The sequence below is a fragment of the Heteronotia binoei genome, chromosome 15 (genome assembly GCF_032191835.1).
Source record: "Heteronotia binoei isolate CCM8104 ecotype False Entrance Well chromosome 15, APGP_CSIRO_Hbin_v1, whole genome shotgun sequence".
Taxonomy (NCBI): domain Eukaryota; kingdom Metazoa; phylum Chordata; class Lepidosauria; order Squamata; family Gekkonidae; genus Heteronotia; species Heteronotia binoei.
In genome coordinates, this window is record NC_083237.1 from 46,306,208 (window position 1) to 46,321,575 (window position 15,368).

At 48.5% G+C, this 15,368-nt stretch overlaps 1 protein-coding gene across 1 annotated transcript in view; it reads left to right on the forward strand.

Moving 5' to 3' along the window:
- Window positions 1-2,701: 2,701 nt before the first annotated feature.
- The window catches only part of DUSP3 (dual specificity phosphatase 3), a 29,439-nt gene continuing 16,772 nt past the window's right edge, over window positions 2,702-15,368 (forward strand). The window contains exon 1 of the mRNA XM_060255682.1: window positions 2,702-2,875. Coding sequence (XP_060111665.1) covers window positions 2,754-2,875 — 122 coding nt within the window. The 5' untranslated portion in view covers window positions 2,702-2,753. The remainder of the gene's footprint in view (window positions 2,876-15,368) is intronic.

The window sequence follows — 15,368 nt, forward strand, 5'->3', positions numbered from 1 at the left end:
TTGTCCGAGCTATGGCTGACCCAAGGCCATTCCAGCAGGTGCAAGTGGAGGAGTGGGGAATCAAACCTGGTTCTCCCAGATAAGAGTCTGCACACTTAACCACTATACCAAACTGGCTCTTGTGGCTTCTTTTTGTTTTTGTTTTTTGTTATTGTTTCTGGCTGAAACTGCCCCCCCCCTTTTTGCTCGACTAAAATTCAGAGATCAGCATAAGACAGTCCTTCTGCATAACTGAAAATATACAATTTTTTCATTACATGTTGATGAATAAACCATAATGTATCTGCATCCCAGACTCTGGTTGACAAGAATCCTTTATTTAAAAGCAGCACACACACACACACAAGTCTTACAAGTAAAAAATATACACTGGAGTACACTGTGCAGTTGTGTTAGCACACTGGTACAAACCTACACAGGGCTCACACAGGGATTACTGGCAGCTTTTCACCTGCTCACTCTTTCCTTTTCTGCGCAGCATCTCTAAGAAGCCCTTTAGTCCTATAAGATTCTGTCTGCCATTCCCTTCCTGTACTGGTTATTCTAGAATTACACCTATTCCTGTGATATACCTTAAGGATTTTCTTTTCTTCTTAAAACAGCTGAGCTACATTAGATTCTGGCTGATTTCTGGAAGGAATGCAAGAGTTCTAGAGAATAATGATGCATGTAATTCAACCCTATGGCTGTGATCACACACACTAAATAATTGCACTTTTCAACTGGATTGTGCCAATTCACACAGTAAAATCCAGGTGGAAAGTGCATTGAAAGTGGATCAAAAGTGCATTATTTACTGTGTATGATTGCAGCCTAAGTATATATCTACATTTTAGAAGAGGCAGCGTGGGGTAGTGGATACAGTGCCAGACCAGGAATGTGTGTGCAGGGGACAGCCAGTACACAAATCTCTGGTCAGTAATGAGGCTAATCTTTTATCTATCCTACTTCACAGGGTTGTTGTGATTGTTGGGGCTCCTATAGACACCATTCTGTGTTTCTTGGAAAGATGGCTAAAAAATATAATAAATTAAAAACATTCTTTGGGAAGCAACTCAGTTGGCTTCTCTGAGTAAACGTCTGGCTCTTTTGCAATGTTTAAGCTTTGAGAAGGCTTCCAATTTGTATCCTGCATTAGTAATATTTCTACATGCCCTGAACTGGGCCAAAGAAGTTTAAAAAATGCTTGTGAAAACTTTTTTTGACAGTTTTGGGGGAAGAATTCTAACGTACATAACAATGCAACTCAGAAACGAATCACACCCTTCTAAAGCCATTGACGTTAATAGATTTATAAGGTCACAACTTTGTTTAGGAACGCGCTACACGTCTGTGAATTCGGGCATAGGGGAAGGGTCACTTCTAAATTCTCAGCTGGAGACACATTTTTTCAACATCCCCTCTCATGCTTCTGAACAGAACCGGATTAACAATTAGGCCAAGCAGGCACTGACGTATGGGCTCCCACGCCTTTAGGGACCCCTGGATGGCTCCCCCCCCCTGGTTTTCCCCCTGCTTGCAGCCCTCCCAGTCTGATTGTGCAGCCAGCAACTGAACTGCTCTTTGCTCAAGTTGCCTGGTGTGGCTGCTGCTGGCATCGCCAACTTTGCCTCTCTCCCACAGCTCAGTAGAAGGGGCTTTTAAGAAGAAGCCTGCAGGCTGGAGCTGGTGGTGGAGCAGGCGCTCATAGAATCATAGAATTGGAAGGGACCTCCAGGGTCATCTAGTACAACCCCCTGCACAATGCAGGAAACTCACAAATAAAGGTAAAGGTAGTCCCCCTGTGCAAGCCCCAGTTGTTTCCGACTCTGGGATGACATCGCATCATGACATTTGCACAAATACCTCCCCCTAAATAAGAGCCCCGTGGCGCAGAGTGGTAAAGCTGCAGTCCTAAGCTCTGTTCACGACCTGAGTTCGATCCCGGTGGAAGCTGGGCTCAGGTAGCTGGCTCGAGGTTGACTCAGCCTTCCATCCTTCTGAGGCCGGTAAAAAGAGTACCCAGCTTGCTGGGGGGAAAGTGTAGATGACTGGGGAAGGCAATGGCAAACCACCCCATAAAAAGTCTGCTTTGAAAACGTTGTGAAAGCAACTTCACCCCAGAGTCGGAATCCACTGGTGCTTGCACAGGGGACTACCTTTACCTTTAAATTCACAGGATCTTCATTGCTGTCAGCTGGCCATCTAGCCTCTGTTTAAAAACCTCCAAGAAAGGCGAGCTCACCACCTCCCCTGGAACAGGCTTTCTCGGAGGTTTTGACTCAGATAATTTGTGAGGGGCTCCCCTGGATTTCTACTGCCTAGGGACCTCCACAGGGTTTAATCCGGCACTGCTTCTGAACATGTGCAGAGTGCCTTTTCTCCCGCACAAAATCCAGAGTCCCCTGGCGCGCCCCAGAGGAGGACTTCCCAGTCGTGACACCTGTAGCTTTAGCCAGACGCAGACGTGCGAATCCGGACAAATCAGCCCAACTTGTGGTTCGGGGAGGGGACCCGAATCCTCCCGAACGGGTGCGACGCCCCTCCCGATCCGCTCAAGCCACTTGAAAGCCCGGGCGGGGACGGGGGGAGGTCGGGGCTCTCCCGGTCTCCCCTGGCGGCGCGCCCAGGGCGCACCACCACCCCTCCCGGCCTGGCTGTGAGTTGCCGGCCTCGCACCAGCTGATCGCGCCGCCCCTCCTCTTCAGGCAGGGCCCGGGGAGGGAGGCAGGGAGGCGGCCCTGCCCAGATCGGCGCGGGGGCGAGAGCGAGCCATGTCCGAGTTCCAGATCTCCGTGGAGGAGCTCAACGACCTGCTCGCCAACGGCAGCGGCTGCTACAGCCTCCCCAGCGCGCACAGCAACGAGGTGGCGCCCCGCATCCACGTGGGCAACGCGTGAGTCTCCCGCGCCGCTTCGGCTGAGCCTCCCCGCCCTTAGGCGGCTGCTAGGCCTGGGAACGAGCCCGAGAGCCGCCGGGGGGACGAGCCCGCTGCGCTAGGGCGGGGTGGGGCCGGGAAGTGGGAAGGACGCCGCTGGGCAGGGAGGGGGAGCCCGGGAAGGGCCGCTGGCCCAGCAAAAGAGCCGGAAAGCCGCCGGGGCCCCACCCCGCCTGTTTGCTGGAGTTCTTTGGCTCCTTTCCCTTGAAATCAGGTGGATGGCTCTTTCCCCCTCTCCTAAGGCTTTCACGGGAAGGCTCCTTTGACTCGTCTTGGCAAGCTCCGCTGTCTGTCTGTTGCTCCTATTCTACAGATTGGAAAATCGAGGCCCAGGGTTGCCCATACCGTGTTGGGGAAACATCGGGAGATTTGAGGGGTGGAGCCTCAGGAGGGCGGGGTTTGGGGCATCATACCCTAAAGGCCGACTTCCAAAGTGACCCTTTTCTCCAGGGGGACGTTTCTCAGTCGCCTGGAGATAGCTTGGAACAGCAGGATATCTCCAGCCGCCACCTGAAGTTTGGCAACCCTGCCAGAGAGAGGAGCTTGGCCGGAAGCCACCTGGCACGTCTGTAGTGGTGTGGGAAGGAGAACTAGGGATGCCAGCCTCCAGGGGTGTCCTGGGGATCTTCTGGAATTACAGCACATATCCAGACTACAAAGATCAGTTCCCCTGGAGAAAATGGATGCTTTGGAAGGTGCACTGTATGGCATTGCACCCATTGGAGGTCCCTGCCCTCTCCAGGATTCACCCTCAAATCTTCAATTTTCCAACTTGAAATTGGCGACCCTAACTTCCCCACCCCTGGCATCCCTAACTGGAATGCAGTTCCATAAGGTTATTTGATCTGATTCCAGGAATCAGTTTTTTGGGTATAATTTCTCCCTCCCTGGAAGTTTATCTTCTGCAACTCTAGCAGGGAGTTCAGTAGCACCTTTAAGACTAACAAATTTCATTGTGGCATAAGCTTTCGAGAAACACAACTCATCTGACAAAGAGAGCTGTGTTTCTTGAAGAAGAAGATGTTAGATTTATATCCTGCTCTATACTCTGAATCTCAGAGTCTCAGAACGGTCACAATCTCCTTACCTTCCCCTCTCCACAACAGACACCCTGTGAGGTGGGTGGGACTGAGAGAGCTCTCACAACAGCTGCCCTTTCAAGGACAACCTCTGCCAGAGCTGTGGCTGACCCAAGGCCATTACAGCAGGTGCAAGTGGAGGAGTGGGGAATCAAACCCAGTACTTCCAGAAAAGAGTCTGCACACTTAACAACTACACCAAACTGGCTCTCAGCTTGTGCCGCAATAAAATTTGTTAGCTTTAACGGTGCTACTGAACTCTTTGCTATTCTTGCACCAGCAGACTTACACGGCTAACTCCTCTGAATCTAACCCCAGCAGGTGGTTGTGGGCATTGCACAGCGAAGACAAAGCTTTCCACAGGTGATTCTTCTCTACAGTACATTACTGGGGCTCATCCTGATATTGGGAAAAAGGGGTCAGAAGGCTGCCTTGTGTTTTGTTCTGGCATGTGGTAGGGATCTATGGGCTGAGAGGCTGGGGGCTAAGAATGGTGGTGGTTGAAACAGCTGTCGTCACCTCTGACTTCTGACAACCCCTGGAGGGTTTACAATGCAGGAGAGGTTCAGAGGTGGTTTATCATTGCCTGCCTCTGTGGCATGACCCTGGACTTCCCTGCTGCTCTTGCACTACTGATCAGGGCCGACCCTGTTTACTTTCCAAGATCGGATGAGATCACACTAGCCCGGGGCCATCCAGGTCAGGGTTAGGCTTAAGACTCACATCTGCCCAGTTAAAAAGTAGTGTTTTAGGGCCCCACTGCGGGGGAGAGAAATCATTTCCAAGCACAGAGAAGAGAATATGAGGGCATTAATGAGATTTGGCAGTGACTTCCCCAGTGGTTGTTTGACACCGTGAGTGGCCGCGGTTCCTTAAACAGAGTTTTGCATTCTTCGTATGAGTAAACTTTCCTCTCCTTTTCCTGTAAGGCTGCAGCTCAGGGGCTTCCAGTAGGTTGGCAGTGGATTCCAGGGTGGATGAAAGGAAATGCTGCTTTACTCAATGCATTATTAAATTGTGGACTCCAGTGCCAGTGGAGGTAGTGATGGCTATAAAAAGAGGTTCGACAGATTCATGGAGAATCGATCCATCATTGGCTGCGCGGCGTGGTGACGAAACGGAACCTCCTCATTCGGAAGGAGAAAGCCTCTTAAGTACCAGTGCTAGGAGCAACGCATCTGTGCCCTGTTTATTGGCCTCCCGGGGCAACTGCTCATCTGCTGTGTGAAACAGGATGCTGGACTAGATGGGCCACAGGTCCGATCTTGCAAGACGTTTCTTATGTTCGACTGCACGCCAAGCTTTCTGGGCCAACATTTTTCTTTGGTTCTGGCTTTGCATCAGGAGGCTCATAAACCTGGGCACCGCTTACAAACACATTTTAAAATGTACGTGGAGGAAATGAGCTGGGAATAGCGTCGGGGAGGAAGGGAAGCCAGGAGCTTTGGCTTGCAAAGGTGCCGATCCCACTTCTCCTTTCCCCAACCAAAGCCCTGTGGGATGCTTTTGGGACCTCCTGATTCCAAATGAGACCTGCCCTGCCCTCTCCCATCCAACATCTTCCTTGCGGTTTGGTCTTTTTGCAAGGAAAAAAATTTGTCGTCTTACTCTTTTTTTTTTCTTTTTTGGGGAAGAGTAGCCTGGAGTGGCTGTTGTAGCATTGTCCAGGCCAGCTGGCTGACTGTGGTAGGAAGCTTTGTAGGCAGCAGCCCAAAGAACGGTCTGAAAGTACCTGCTCTGGTTCCCTGTCTGGAGCTAAGTATAGGGCTGGGTAGTATGAGTGGGAGGACTCCCGTTTTAGGTGCTGGGAGCTCCTTTGGAGAAGGGGAGTGCATCGGCCCATCCTTTGGCTTTCAGAGGGGTTGCAGATGTTTAATCAGCTGGTTCCAAAAAGGGTGTGACACACAATATGGAATATATAGTTTCAGCCCAGCATCCCCACCCTACGACCTGTGTAATGCCATTTGTGTGTTCTCTTCAGTTCCTGTGTGCGCTGTGCCCAATTTAGATCACAACTGTGGCATGGTCTGCAGGTTTTCCTCCCCCCCACCGTGGGGGCGTTAGCTGGTTTGTTGGGAAAATGTATGGACGTATGTGCTGCTTTCCTCAATGGGCCGGATAACACACTCCTAAGACCACTGCAAGTTTGGAAGATGGTGCAGCAGGGAAGGCCGAAACGCCTTCTTCACATCTGTCGCAGTCACAGTCTGAATTGGGCACTGCAAGTTTGTAAGACTGTTCAACAAAGAAGGCTGAAACTTCTCGTGTGCCGCAGTCACAATCTGAATTGGGCACTGTGTGCATGGGAATTGAGGTGAACCTTCAAGTAATATGTGACTTTTACACAAGACACAGGTTGTGGACTCTGGACTCAGCCTGTGTACTCTGTAATGTGTGAAGAGATCGCTTCTGCACGGAGATTTCTTTTCTCCACCTTGGCTTCCAAACTGGAGCCCCCCCCCCCCTCTTTTGGCATCAAGACAGGGTTGTGCTTGCATCGTCCTTTCCCTGTCCTCAGGCTGTTCTTTCCCAAACCTGCTGTGCTCTGGTCTTTTTTGGAAAGAGCACGTTATCGTGCCATCTGGACAGAAAAGTGCACGTTTTCTTGTTCTGCAGAGGAACTGTCCGTTGGATATTTCCCTGCCATCAATCTCTCATAGCTGCTGTTGTCAAGGGGGCTTCTTAGTGATTTGTAGCCATTGGTGGCTTCTTGTTTGTTGCCACAGGGGTTTTTTTTTTCAAGGACTTTTAAAAGGAGTAATAATTGCTATAAGACTACAGTAATTACTGATTTTTTTTTCTTAAGCATTCAAACTCAGGTGTACACTGGGGATAAAATGCTGGAAAAGTGGAGGCTGGGAGGGGTTGATAGAGGAAATCGTGCACAAAATTCCTGTGTGGAAGCTCTGTTGTCATTGTGGGTGCAGTTATGCGAGAGATTTGGCCCGACCTAGCCAGGCCTCCCATCTGGAATTAATGTGCTTGATCACATGAGCACATCTGCCACCTGGGTCCCGCCTGTACCTGCCTCGTCTCAGGATGGGCTAGAACCGGATTAAAAAGCTACTGGGAACATCCAGGTAGCAAACCTCTAAATCATGTGTAGGGTGCATTTCCCAGCTGTCTGAACATCTGGGTGTGCACTGCACCCACCCCACACCTGCTCGGCATGCGCATGAACAGTCTGAACACTCCTCTTGTGCATATGCAGCCGGTGCCTGTTCTGCAGGGCAGGGGCTGTGTGAATGCCAGGGCATGGATGAAAGCGAACTGGCTTTTTCAGAGCCAGGATAATCTCCAGTGTGATCGCACCCTGTGTGTGCCTCTGTGTTCTCCAAGAGAGCAATGTGGAACGTCTTGACCATCTGGAAGCAGCCCAAGTAATGATCGTAAAGGATACAAAGGAGAGTAAACAAAACTATCCCCTACGCCAGGGTGGCCAAACTTGCTTAATGGAAGAGCCGTGTAGAATAAACATCAGATGTTTGAGAGCCACATGACATGAACATTAGATGCTTGAGAGTTGGAAGGAAGGAAGGAAAATAGAGAGGGAGAGGTGGAAAGAAAGCAACTCTAACTTTAAATGCATTTTCCAAGCTGCCAGCTGGCTTGGCTTGGCAAAGTGATTTAAAGAGAGAAATGCCTTTTCCAAACCTGCCAATAGGATGGCGGGGGCTTTGAGAGCCACAATAAGTGTGAAAGAGCCACATGTGGCTCCTGAGCCACAGTTTGGCCACCTCTGCCCTACGCTCTGTGTTGCCCTGATTTGGATAGCCCAGGCTAGAAAGACCTTGACGGATCTCCAAAACTAAACAGGGTGTGCCCTGGCAAGTATTTGGATGGGAGACTGCCAAGGAATAACAGGGTTGTGATGCAGAGGCAGGCAATGGCAGGCAACCTCTGAATATGTCTTGCCTTGGAAATCCTACAGGGCTGCCATAAGTCACCTGTGAGTTGAAGGCACTTTCCAGCACCGCACCATGTATTGCTCTAGTTCAGGGGTGGCCAAGTTTGCTTAATATAAGAGCCACATAGGATAAACATTAGTTGTTTGAGAGCTGCAAGGAAGGAAGGAAAGAACATCGACGGATGGAGGAGGAAGAGAGGGGTGAAAAAAACCAGCTTTAACTTTAAATGCGTTCTTCAAGCCACTGGCTAGCTTGGTTTGGAGAAGTGATTTAAAGAGAGAAATGCCTTCTTCAAGCTGGTCGACAGGGGTCTTCGAGAGCCACATAGTATGTGTGAAAGAGCCACATGTGGCTCCTGAGCCAGAGGTTGGCCACCCCTGCTCTAGTTGAAACAAGAAACAGTAGAGATAGGATTAGGCTCAATTCACAGCGTCATCATGGGCCAGTATGGAAGCTGACCCACAGTTTGATCTTTCAATCTACTGAACAGTCCTAGATGACCAAAGATAATTGCAGAACCAAACATTACAGGCATCCTGTGCAGATGTTCAAAGAGGTAGCAGTAAATGTATAGGGAAGGTATGGAGCATCTCGTCTTCTGACCCCATCCCAGATAAACAGAGGGGCCTCTGCTGTGCATCGGCTCTGAATGTGTACATGTTTGTGGGATACACAGGGCTTTTTTTTGTAGCAGGAACTCCTTTGCATATCAGGCCATCCGTCCCCCCCCCCCCCGATGTAACCAATCCTCCAAGATGTTACAGGGCTCTTTGCACAGGGCCTACTGTACGCTCCAGGAGGATTAGCTACATCAGGGGTGTGTGGCCTAATATGCAAAGGAGTTCCTGCTACAACAAAAGCTCTGGGGATAAAGATTGCTGAGGAGCAAACAGGTGTGCCGCGGCTGGCACGGCCCAGGTGCAGGGGGGGAAGTGAAGGGAAGGGAAAGGAGGGGTGGGTGGCGGCAGTGGTGGCGGCGGGTGGGTGCGCAGTGAAGGCAGGCAGACTAGGCGCTTGCCTGGGGCACTGGGGAGGAAGCCCAATTTGGGGGGCCCACCCCCCTGGTGCCCTAGGCAGCCGCCTAGTTTGCCTAGTGGGTGAGCTGGCCCTGGCTGTGTCCACTCTGACATAATAATTATCTCTCATTTTCTTGTGCATTATATCGGTGAGGGGTGTAGGCCCCGGCCAGTCCTGCTGAATTTTAGTTCTCGTGTTGCCAGCTGGCATTGTTCTCCAGCATACTTCAATGATGATGCATCTGTAGCCATCGGCTTCACTGTCTGATTCATGTGCTTGCTGAAGGTGCCTGACATCTTAAGCAGAATTTCTCACATCTTAATCCATAGCTCTGCATAGGATTGTTCTGTAAGGTGTGCTCTCTCTGCAGTGGCAGATTGTCTTGGGGTGGGGTGTCAAAGCTGTGATCACAAAGCTGTGGATTACAGAGTTCCTCCTGCTTGGTTGAGAATCCCTATAGAGCATCCATTTTTGTCTGCCTTTCAGAATGACCTGCTGTGTAGAGGGCAAAGGTGCCATGCTTCCTGCCTCTCTTTGCATGCGTGCCAAAAATAGCAGCAGGCAGTGTGGTGAGGTTACTCGGGCGGAGAAGGTTGCTGCATGGCTCTTGCCCTTTTCTCCCTATGGTCCATTTCTCTGCACTTGGACTGTTTTTGTGTCCTTGGGCTTTGGTTTGCTGTCCATGGTACCATGGCGCAGAGTGGTAAAGCAGCAGTACTGCAGTACTGTGATCTGAACTCTCTGCTCACGACCTGAGTTCTATCCCAGTGGAAGCTGGTTCAGGTAGCCAGCCCAAGGTTGACTCAGCCTTCCATCCTTCTGAGGTTGGTAAAATGAGTACCCAGCTTGCTGGGGGCAAAGTGTAAAAGACTGGGGAAGGCAATGGCAAACCACTCCGTAAAAAGTCTGCCGTGAAAACCTTGTGAAAGCAACGTCACCCCAGAGTCGGAGACTACTGGTGCTTGCACAGGGGACCTTTCCTTTCCTTCCATGGTCCTGGTCCCAGTGCCAGTGAGTCCTAAAGTTGGGTTTTCCTTCTTCCTGTCATGTGACCACCCTGATGCATTTAACTTCTTGTCATGTGCTTACTGCTGAGTGAGTCCCATGCTCAGCAGGCCCTGAGTGTGTAAAGAATGTAGAGGTGTGTTATTAATAAATATACAAATACAGGTTGCAAAAGTCCTCTCTCTCTGAAACCTGTAGTTAGAAGATTTAATCACAAACCTCATTGTAATTCAGTGCTCTTTCACTTTATAATGGTGTGCCCTTTATATTCAGACCTAAGAAGCAGATTCCTGTCTGGAATTTTAAGCCAAGTATACAATTTATCCGACAATGAAAAGTTGATTTTTTTACCTTTGTCTCACACAAAGTAGTGCTTTTTGCACTTGCAGCTAGAAAAGTTAGATCCAAGGCAGCTCCTAGTAATGCACTGTATTGAGCTCTATAGTTCAGCATAGTTATTATGATTTCATATCAAATGATGTATTCTTGAAATTTTAGAAGTGTATAGTTTTAATCTGAATAGTTGTTTTTTAAGTATGATGTTTTTGAATGTAAATCTTTATACTGATTTTATATTGTAACGACCAATGACCACATACAATAAAACCATTAATTCATTCAGTGCCGTATGCGTTCTTTAGAAACTTTAAGTGATACACAGTCTTTATGACATGAGATATAATGAATATTTACTTTTTTGCAACATATAATATGTATTTACTTCATTGGCAGAGGACTTCTGAGCAGTGTTTCTTCTAAACCCATTGACTTCAATAGATATAGGTTTAAATCTTCTTTGGATTTATTTATTCATTCATTTATTTATGGTACTCTTCATTCTATAAGGGACAGTTGCCATGTTCTTACTATTTAGTTGTTGGTGGAAAGTACAGCTGATTTATGGTAACCCCTTATGATTTTCAGAGCTTGAGACTTCGGAGGTGGTTTGTCATTGGCTGCTTTTGTGTCATGACCCTGGCTTTCCTTGGTGGTCTCCAGGGCTTTTTTTTGTAGCAGGAACTCCTTTGCATATTAGACCACTCACCCCAGATGTAGCCAATCCTCCAAGAGCTTGCAGGCTCTTAGTACAGGGCCCACTGTAAGTTCTTGGAGGATTGGCTACATCAAGGGTGTGTAGCCTAATAGGCAAAGGAGTTCCTGCTACAAAAAAAGCCCTGTTGGTCTCCCATCCAAATACTGCCCAATACCATAATGATTTGCCCATGCTCATGCAGTGTCTCCTGTGTGGAGGAGGGGGCTTGAGGCTAAGCAGTTGTTTAGAGGGATAATATCACACTGGTTCTCAAGTAACTATTTGGAAATTGGATTTAGAAGAAAACAAACTAGAGGATCTGCTGTGGCTCAGTGGCAGATTATCAGCTTTGCACACAAAAGATCTTTGGTTTAGTCCTTGGTATCTCCAGGTAATAAGAACAGGTAGTAGGTGATATGACAGACCTCTACCTGAGACCCTGGAGAGCTGCACCCACGTGGAGCAGACAATGCAGAGCAGAAAGTACTGACCTTGACAAACTAGGAGGCTGACTCAGTAGATGGCAACTTCATGCGTTCATGATGCAAAAACTGGCGAATAAGATTCCTCTGCCCCCTCTGTCTTGCTTCTTTAAAAATAGCCTTCCAGATTTTTTAAAAGTCATCGAAGGTACTGTTTGAAGAAGAAGACATTGATTAGTACAAATGCTGACAAGGTCATTGATACAGGATTGCTAGCTAAGCAGGGCATCGAACCCTGTGCATTTTAATGTGCTCACATAGAAAGGTCAGACGGGAAATACAGGCCAGGGAACTGCAACATTTGCAAAAATGGGGTGCGAAATAGGGGAGGACAAGGCCAAGGAGGATTCTAACAGTATTAAAAAGAAAAGTGAGATCAGGGTGTCCTCCAAGAGGCAGAGTTTGCTTTACTTCTGCAAATCTACCTGCTGCCTTTCCTCTGCAAATCACAGCCACAGTGCATCTCTCCAGGCCTTTTGGCGCGTGCAGTCAATGTCCTGACAACTGTTATTGATCTATCGTGCTGGATTTGGAGGCCTTGCTTCAGAGAAGTATGGCAGTTTCCCAGCATGCTGTTGGAATGGGATCCCTTACTTGCCCACAAGTGCCTCCTCTTGCGAGAGCTGTGTGAGTCACTTGCGAGAGAGTTGTTCCTTTTAGAACAGAACTTGCGATGTCACTTGAGGTGTGCAAAAACGTGACCCCTTCATCACACACACAAGCTGGTCTTGGGCATGCCAACTGATGAACTTATTTCTAAAAGGTTTATTTTCAAAGTTTGAGCATCCCAGCATGGAAGCAGTTAGGAAGCACTCTGTTAGTGAGTTAACCCCCTCTCCCCCTGTTATGGATTGCTATTTAGTAGATTTTTTTCCCTTTAAAAAGTCCCATTCTTTAAAGGCTGCGTGCCCTAGTTCTGTAACACTAGAGCAGTGGTCTCCAACATGGTGCCCATTCAGGGGTGGAATTCTAGCTGGAGCTCCTTTGCATATTAGCCCACACCCCCTGATGAAGCCATTCCTTCAAGAGCTTACAAGGCTCTTTTTTGTAAGCTGTTGGAGGATTGGCTACATCAGGGGTGTGTGGCCTAATATGCAAAGGAGCTCCTGCCAGAATTCCAGTCGTGTGCTCATGAGTTTCGTGGTGCCCGCTAACACCTTTCCTGGTGTCCACCAAGTGTTTTTAGAAAGTGGGTGGGGGCTTTTGTCCAACAAAGCTTTTGATTGGTCACTGAATGTTTGATTGGCTGTGCAGATTATTTTTTTTTAAACATTGCTTTGGCGGCAGTTGCCACCACGGCACAAAAACTTTACTGTGTGACTGAAGAGAAGCTTTGGCAGCCTTTGAGCAGCTGGCTCCGCCTCCTGTGGCAGCTATTTTGTGGCTGTACCCACCATCCTGGGTCGGAAGTCCAGAGGTATCCACAAGCTCCAAAAGACTGGGGGGCTCTGTACTGGCATGTACTACTTTTCAGATTTGGGGAGTGGGAGAGGGATTGTAAATTGTAACCAGAAGCACCCCAGCCTCAAGTCTGCTTTTTTATGTGAGGATCGGGCAACATACTGTTGACGTTATTTATTTATTTATTTGACTTATATCCCACCTTCCCTGCTGAAGCAGGCTCAGGGTGGCTTACATACCAATAAAACTGTTGTGTATGTGGACTCATTCGTATGTTCCTCATTAGTGTTCCTACCTGGCTCCTTGAAGCCCTGAGGACTGAGCTTGGAGACCCTAAAACAATGGGCAGTAGGATCCAAATCCCTGCTGCCCTGGTCCAACCAGAAGCCCCCTGCTGGTTCAAACGATCCAATGGCGTTCTAGCGTGGGAACCCAGGACTGTATATAGTTGGCCCCGTTGGCCCAGTTAGGCAGTCTTCTTTAGCTACTAGTTACCATGCTGTAACCCAATAAAGAGCTATGATCACTGCAACCGCGTCTCCTCTATGCATTGAACCCACTATATTATAAAAACATTACATAAAACCCATTAAAAAAGATACAAACAATAATACATTAAAACTTTAAGATAATGCAGGTGTTATAACAAACGATCTTAAAAATGACGGTATATTTAATGATGGCGGATAACAGCATGTTAGATGTTCATGCGCCTGCACATGGCACTAAGGAAAGTGTGTGTTTAATGATTGGGAAGGGATGGCATGAATTCATCTGGGTTGAGAAACAGAACAAACGTGGGAGTCCCACATAGATCATAGACCGAAGAGGGCTTTTGATATTCCCTTCCAGCTTTCCAAACACCAGTCTTTGTTGTTTGATTTCTTGAATGTGGTTCACCCCATTCTATGTAGAAACCCATGTTCAAATTATGCATTCTAGGTAATGTCTGTGGCATATTATCTTTAAGCGTGTTAACAGAGCTGCTCCTAGATTAGTGGAGTTTTGCATGCAAAAAGAATATTTTTTGGTCAACACAGTGTCATGGGTGCTGGGGGCCCTGCAGAAGAAGCCGAGCCTGCAGAAGAAACTGTGCCCCTGCCACCTGCACCAGTGCCCCTGCCTCCTGCTGGAGAAGATCCAAGCCCCTCTGCCTCGCCCTCTCGGGTGGCTCATGTGCATGACCGCCTTCGTCAGGACCTCAGGGATCGGAGGAGGCCGGCACGCTCACGAGCAAGACGCTCCCTGAGCCCTGAGTTTTGAAAGGATTCTGGCCCTTCCAGGAGTGAGGGTGCTTGAGTCTCAACAGGATCCTGGCTGCCCTCTGAGTCAGCAATTAGCCCAAATGGGCAACAGACAGCAGAGGGCTATATAGCTGTGGGCTTTGAGAGAAGGCTTTGTGGAAGCAACTAGTCACTTACCTGACGTTCTAGCATCCACTTCGGCTTCTGACTTTGGCTTCTGGACCCCCTGACTCTGGCATGGACTTCTGGACCCCCTGACTTCGGCTTCTGAACCTCTGACCTGCGATACCTGGACGGTGATTCGGTTTTGGTGCTTTGGACCCTCCTTGCTACCCAGCTACAGACCTTGGACTGCCCCTGGACTTTGCCTGGCCTGGCCCCAGCCTGTGACACACAGATCCAAAACTTAGGTGATCTTTGAGTAGATTATGATTTCACCCTGTCATTCTTATCCATGGTTTTTCCTTTTCAATGTTATCCTTATAGCAACCCTGTAACTTTGGTTGGGGTAGGGGTAACTGGCCCACAGTTGAGTTTGATCCCGGCGGAAGCTGGGTTCAGGTAGCCGGCTCAAGGTTGACTCAGCCTTCCATCCTTCCGAGGTCGGTAAAATGAGTACCCAGTTTGCTGGGGGTAAAGTGTTGATGACTGGGGAAGGCAATGGCAAACCACCCCATAAAAAGTCTGCTGTGAAAATGTCGTGATGCGACATCACCCCAGAGTTGGAAACAACTGGTGCTTGCACATGGGACTACCTTTATCTTTATGGGAGGAATGATGGCTCAGTGGTAGAGCATCTGCTTGGTAAGCAGAAGGTCTCAGGTTCAATCCTTGGCAACTCCAACTAAAAAGGGTCCAGACAAATAGGTGTGAAAAACCTCAGCTTGAAAAACCTCACCTGGTAGCCACTGCCAGTCTGAGTAGACAATACTGACTTTGTTGGACCGAGGGAGGGTCTGATTCAGTATACGGCAGCTTAATATGTTCAGTCACCTAATGAGCTTCACAGCAGGGTGGGGATTCCAACCCATGACACCCAGATCTTTATCTGCCAAATGGCACTGTCTCTTGTGTTCAAGCCAGGTTTGGCTTGGAAGCAAGACTTATTGTTTGCGATGTCCATAGTTTTCCAGCTTTGGACACTGCAGCATTCTAGATAATCGTGAGTGACAATGTACCTGTTTTATTCAATCATAAAATTTATATTCTGCCTTCCAAGGTCAGATTCTAAGCAGGTCTGAACAGCTGCAAGGTTGCGAGACTGTAAGGGGAAGTGGGCAAG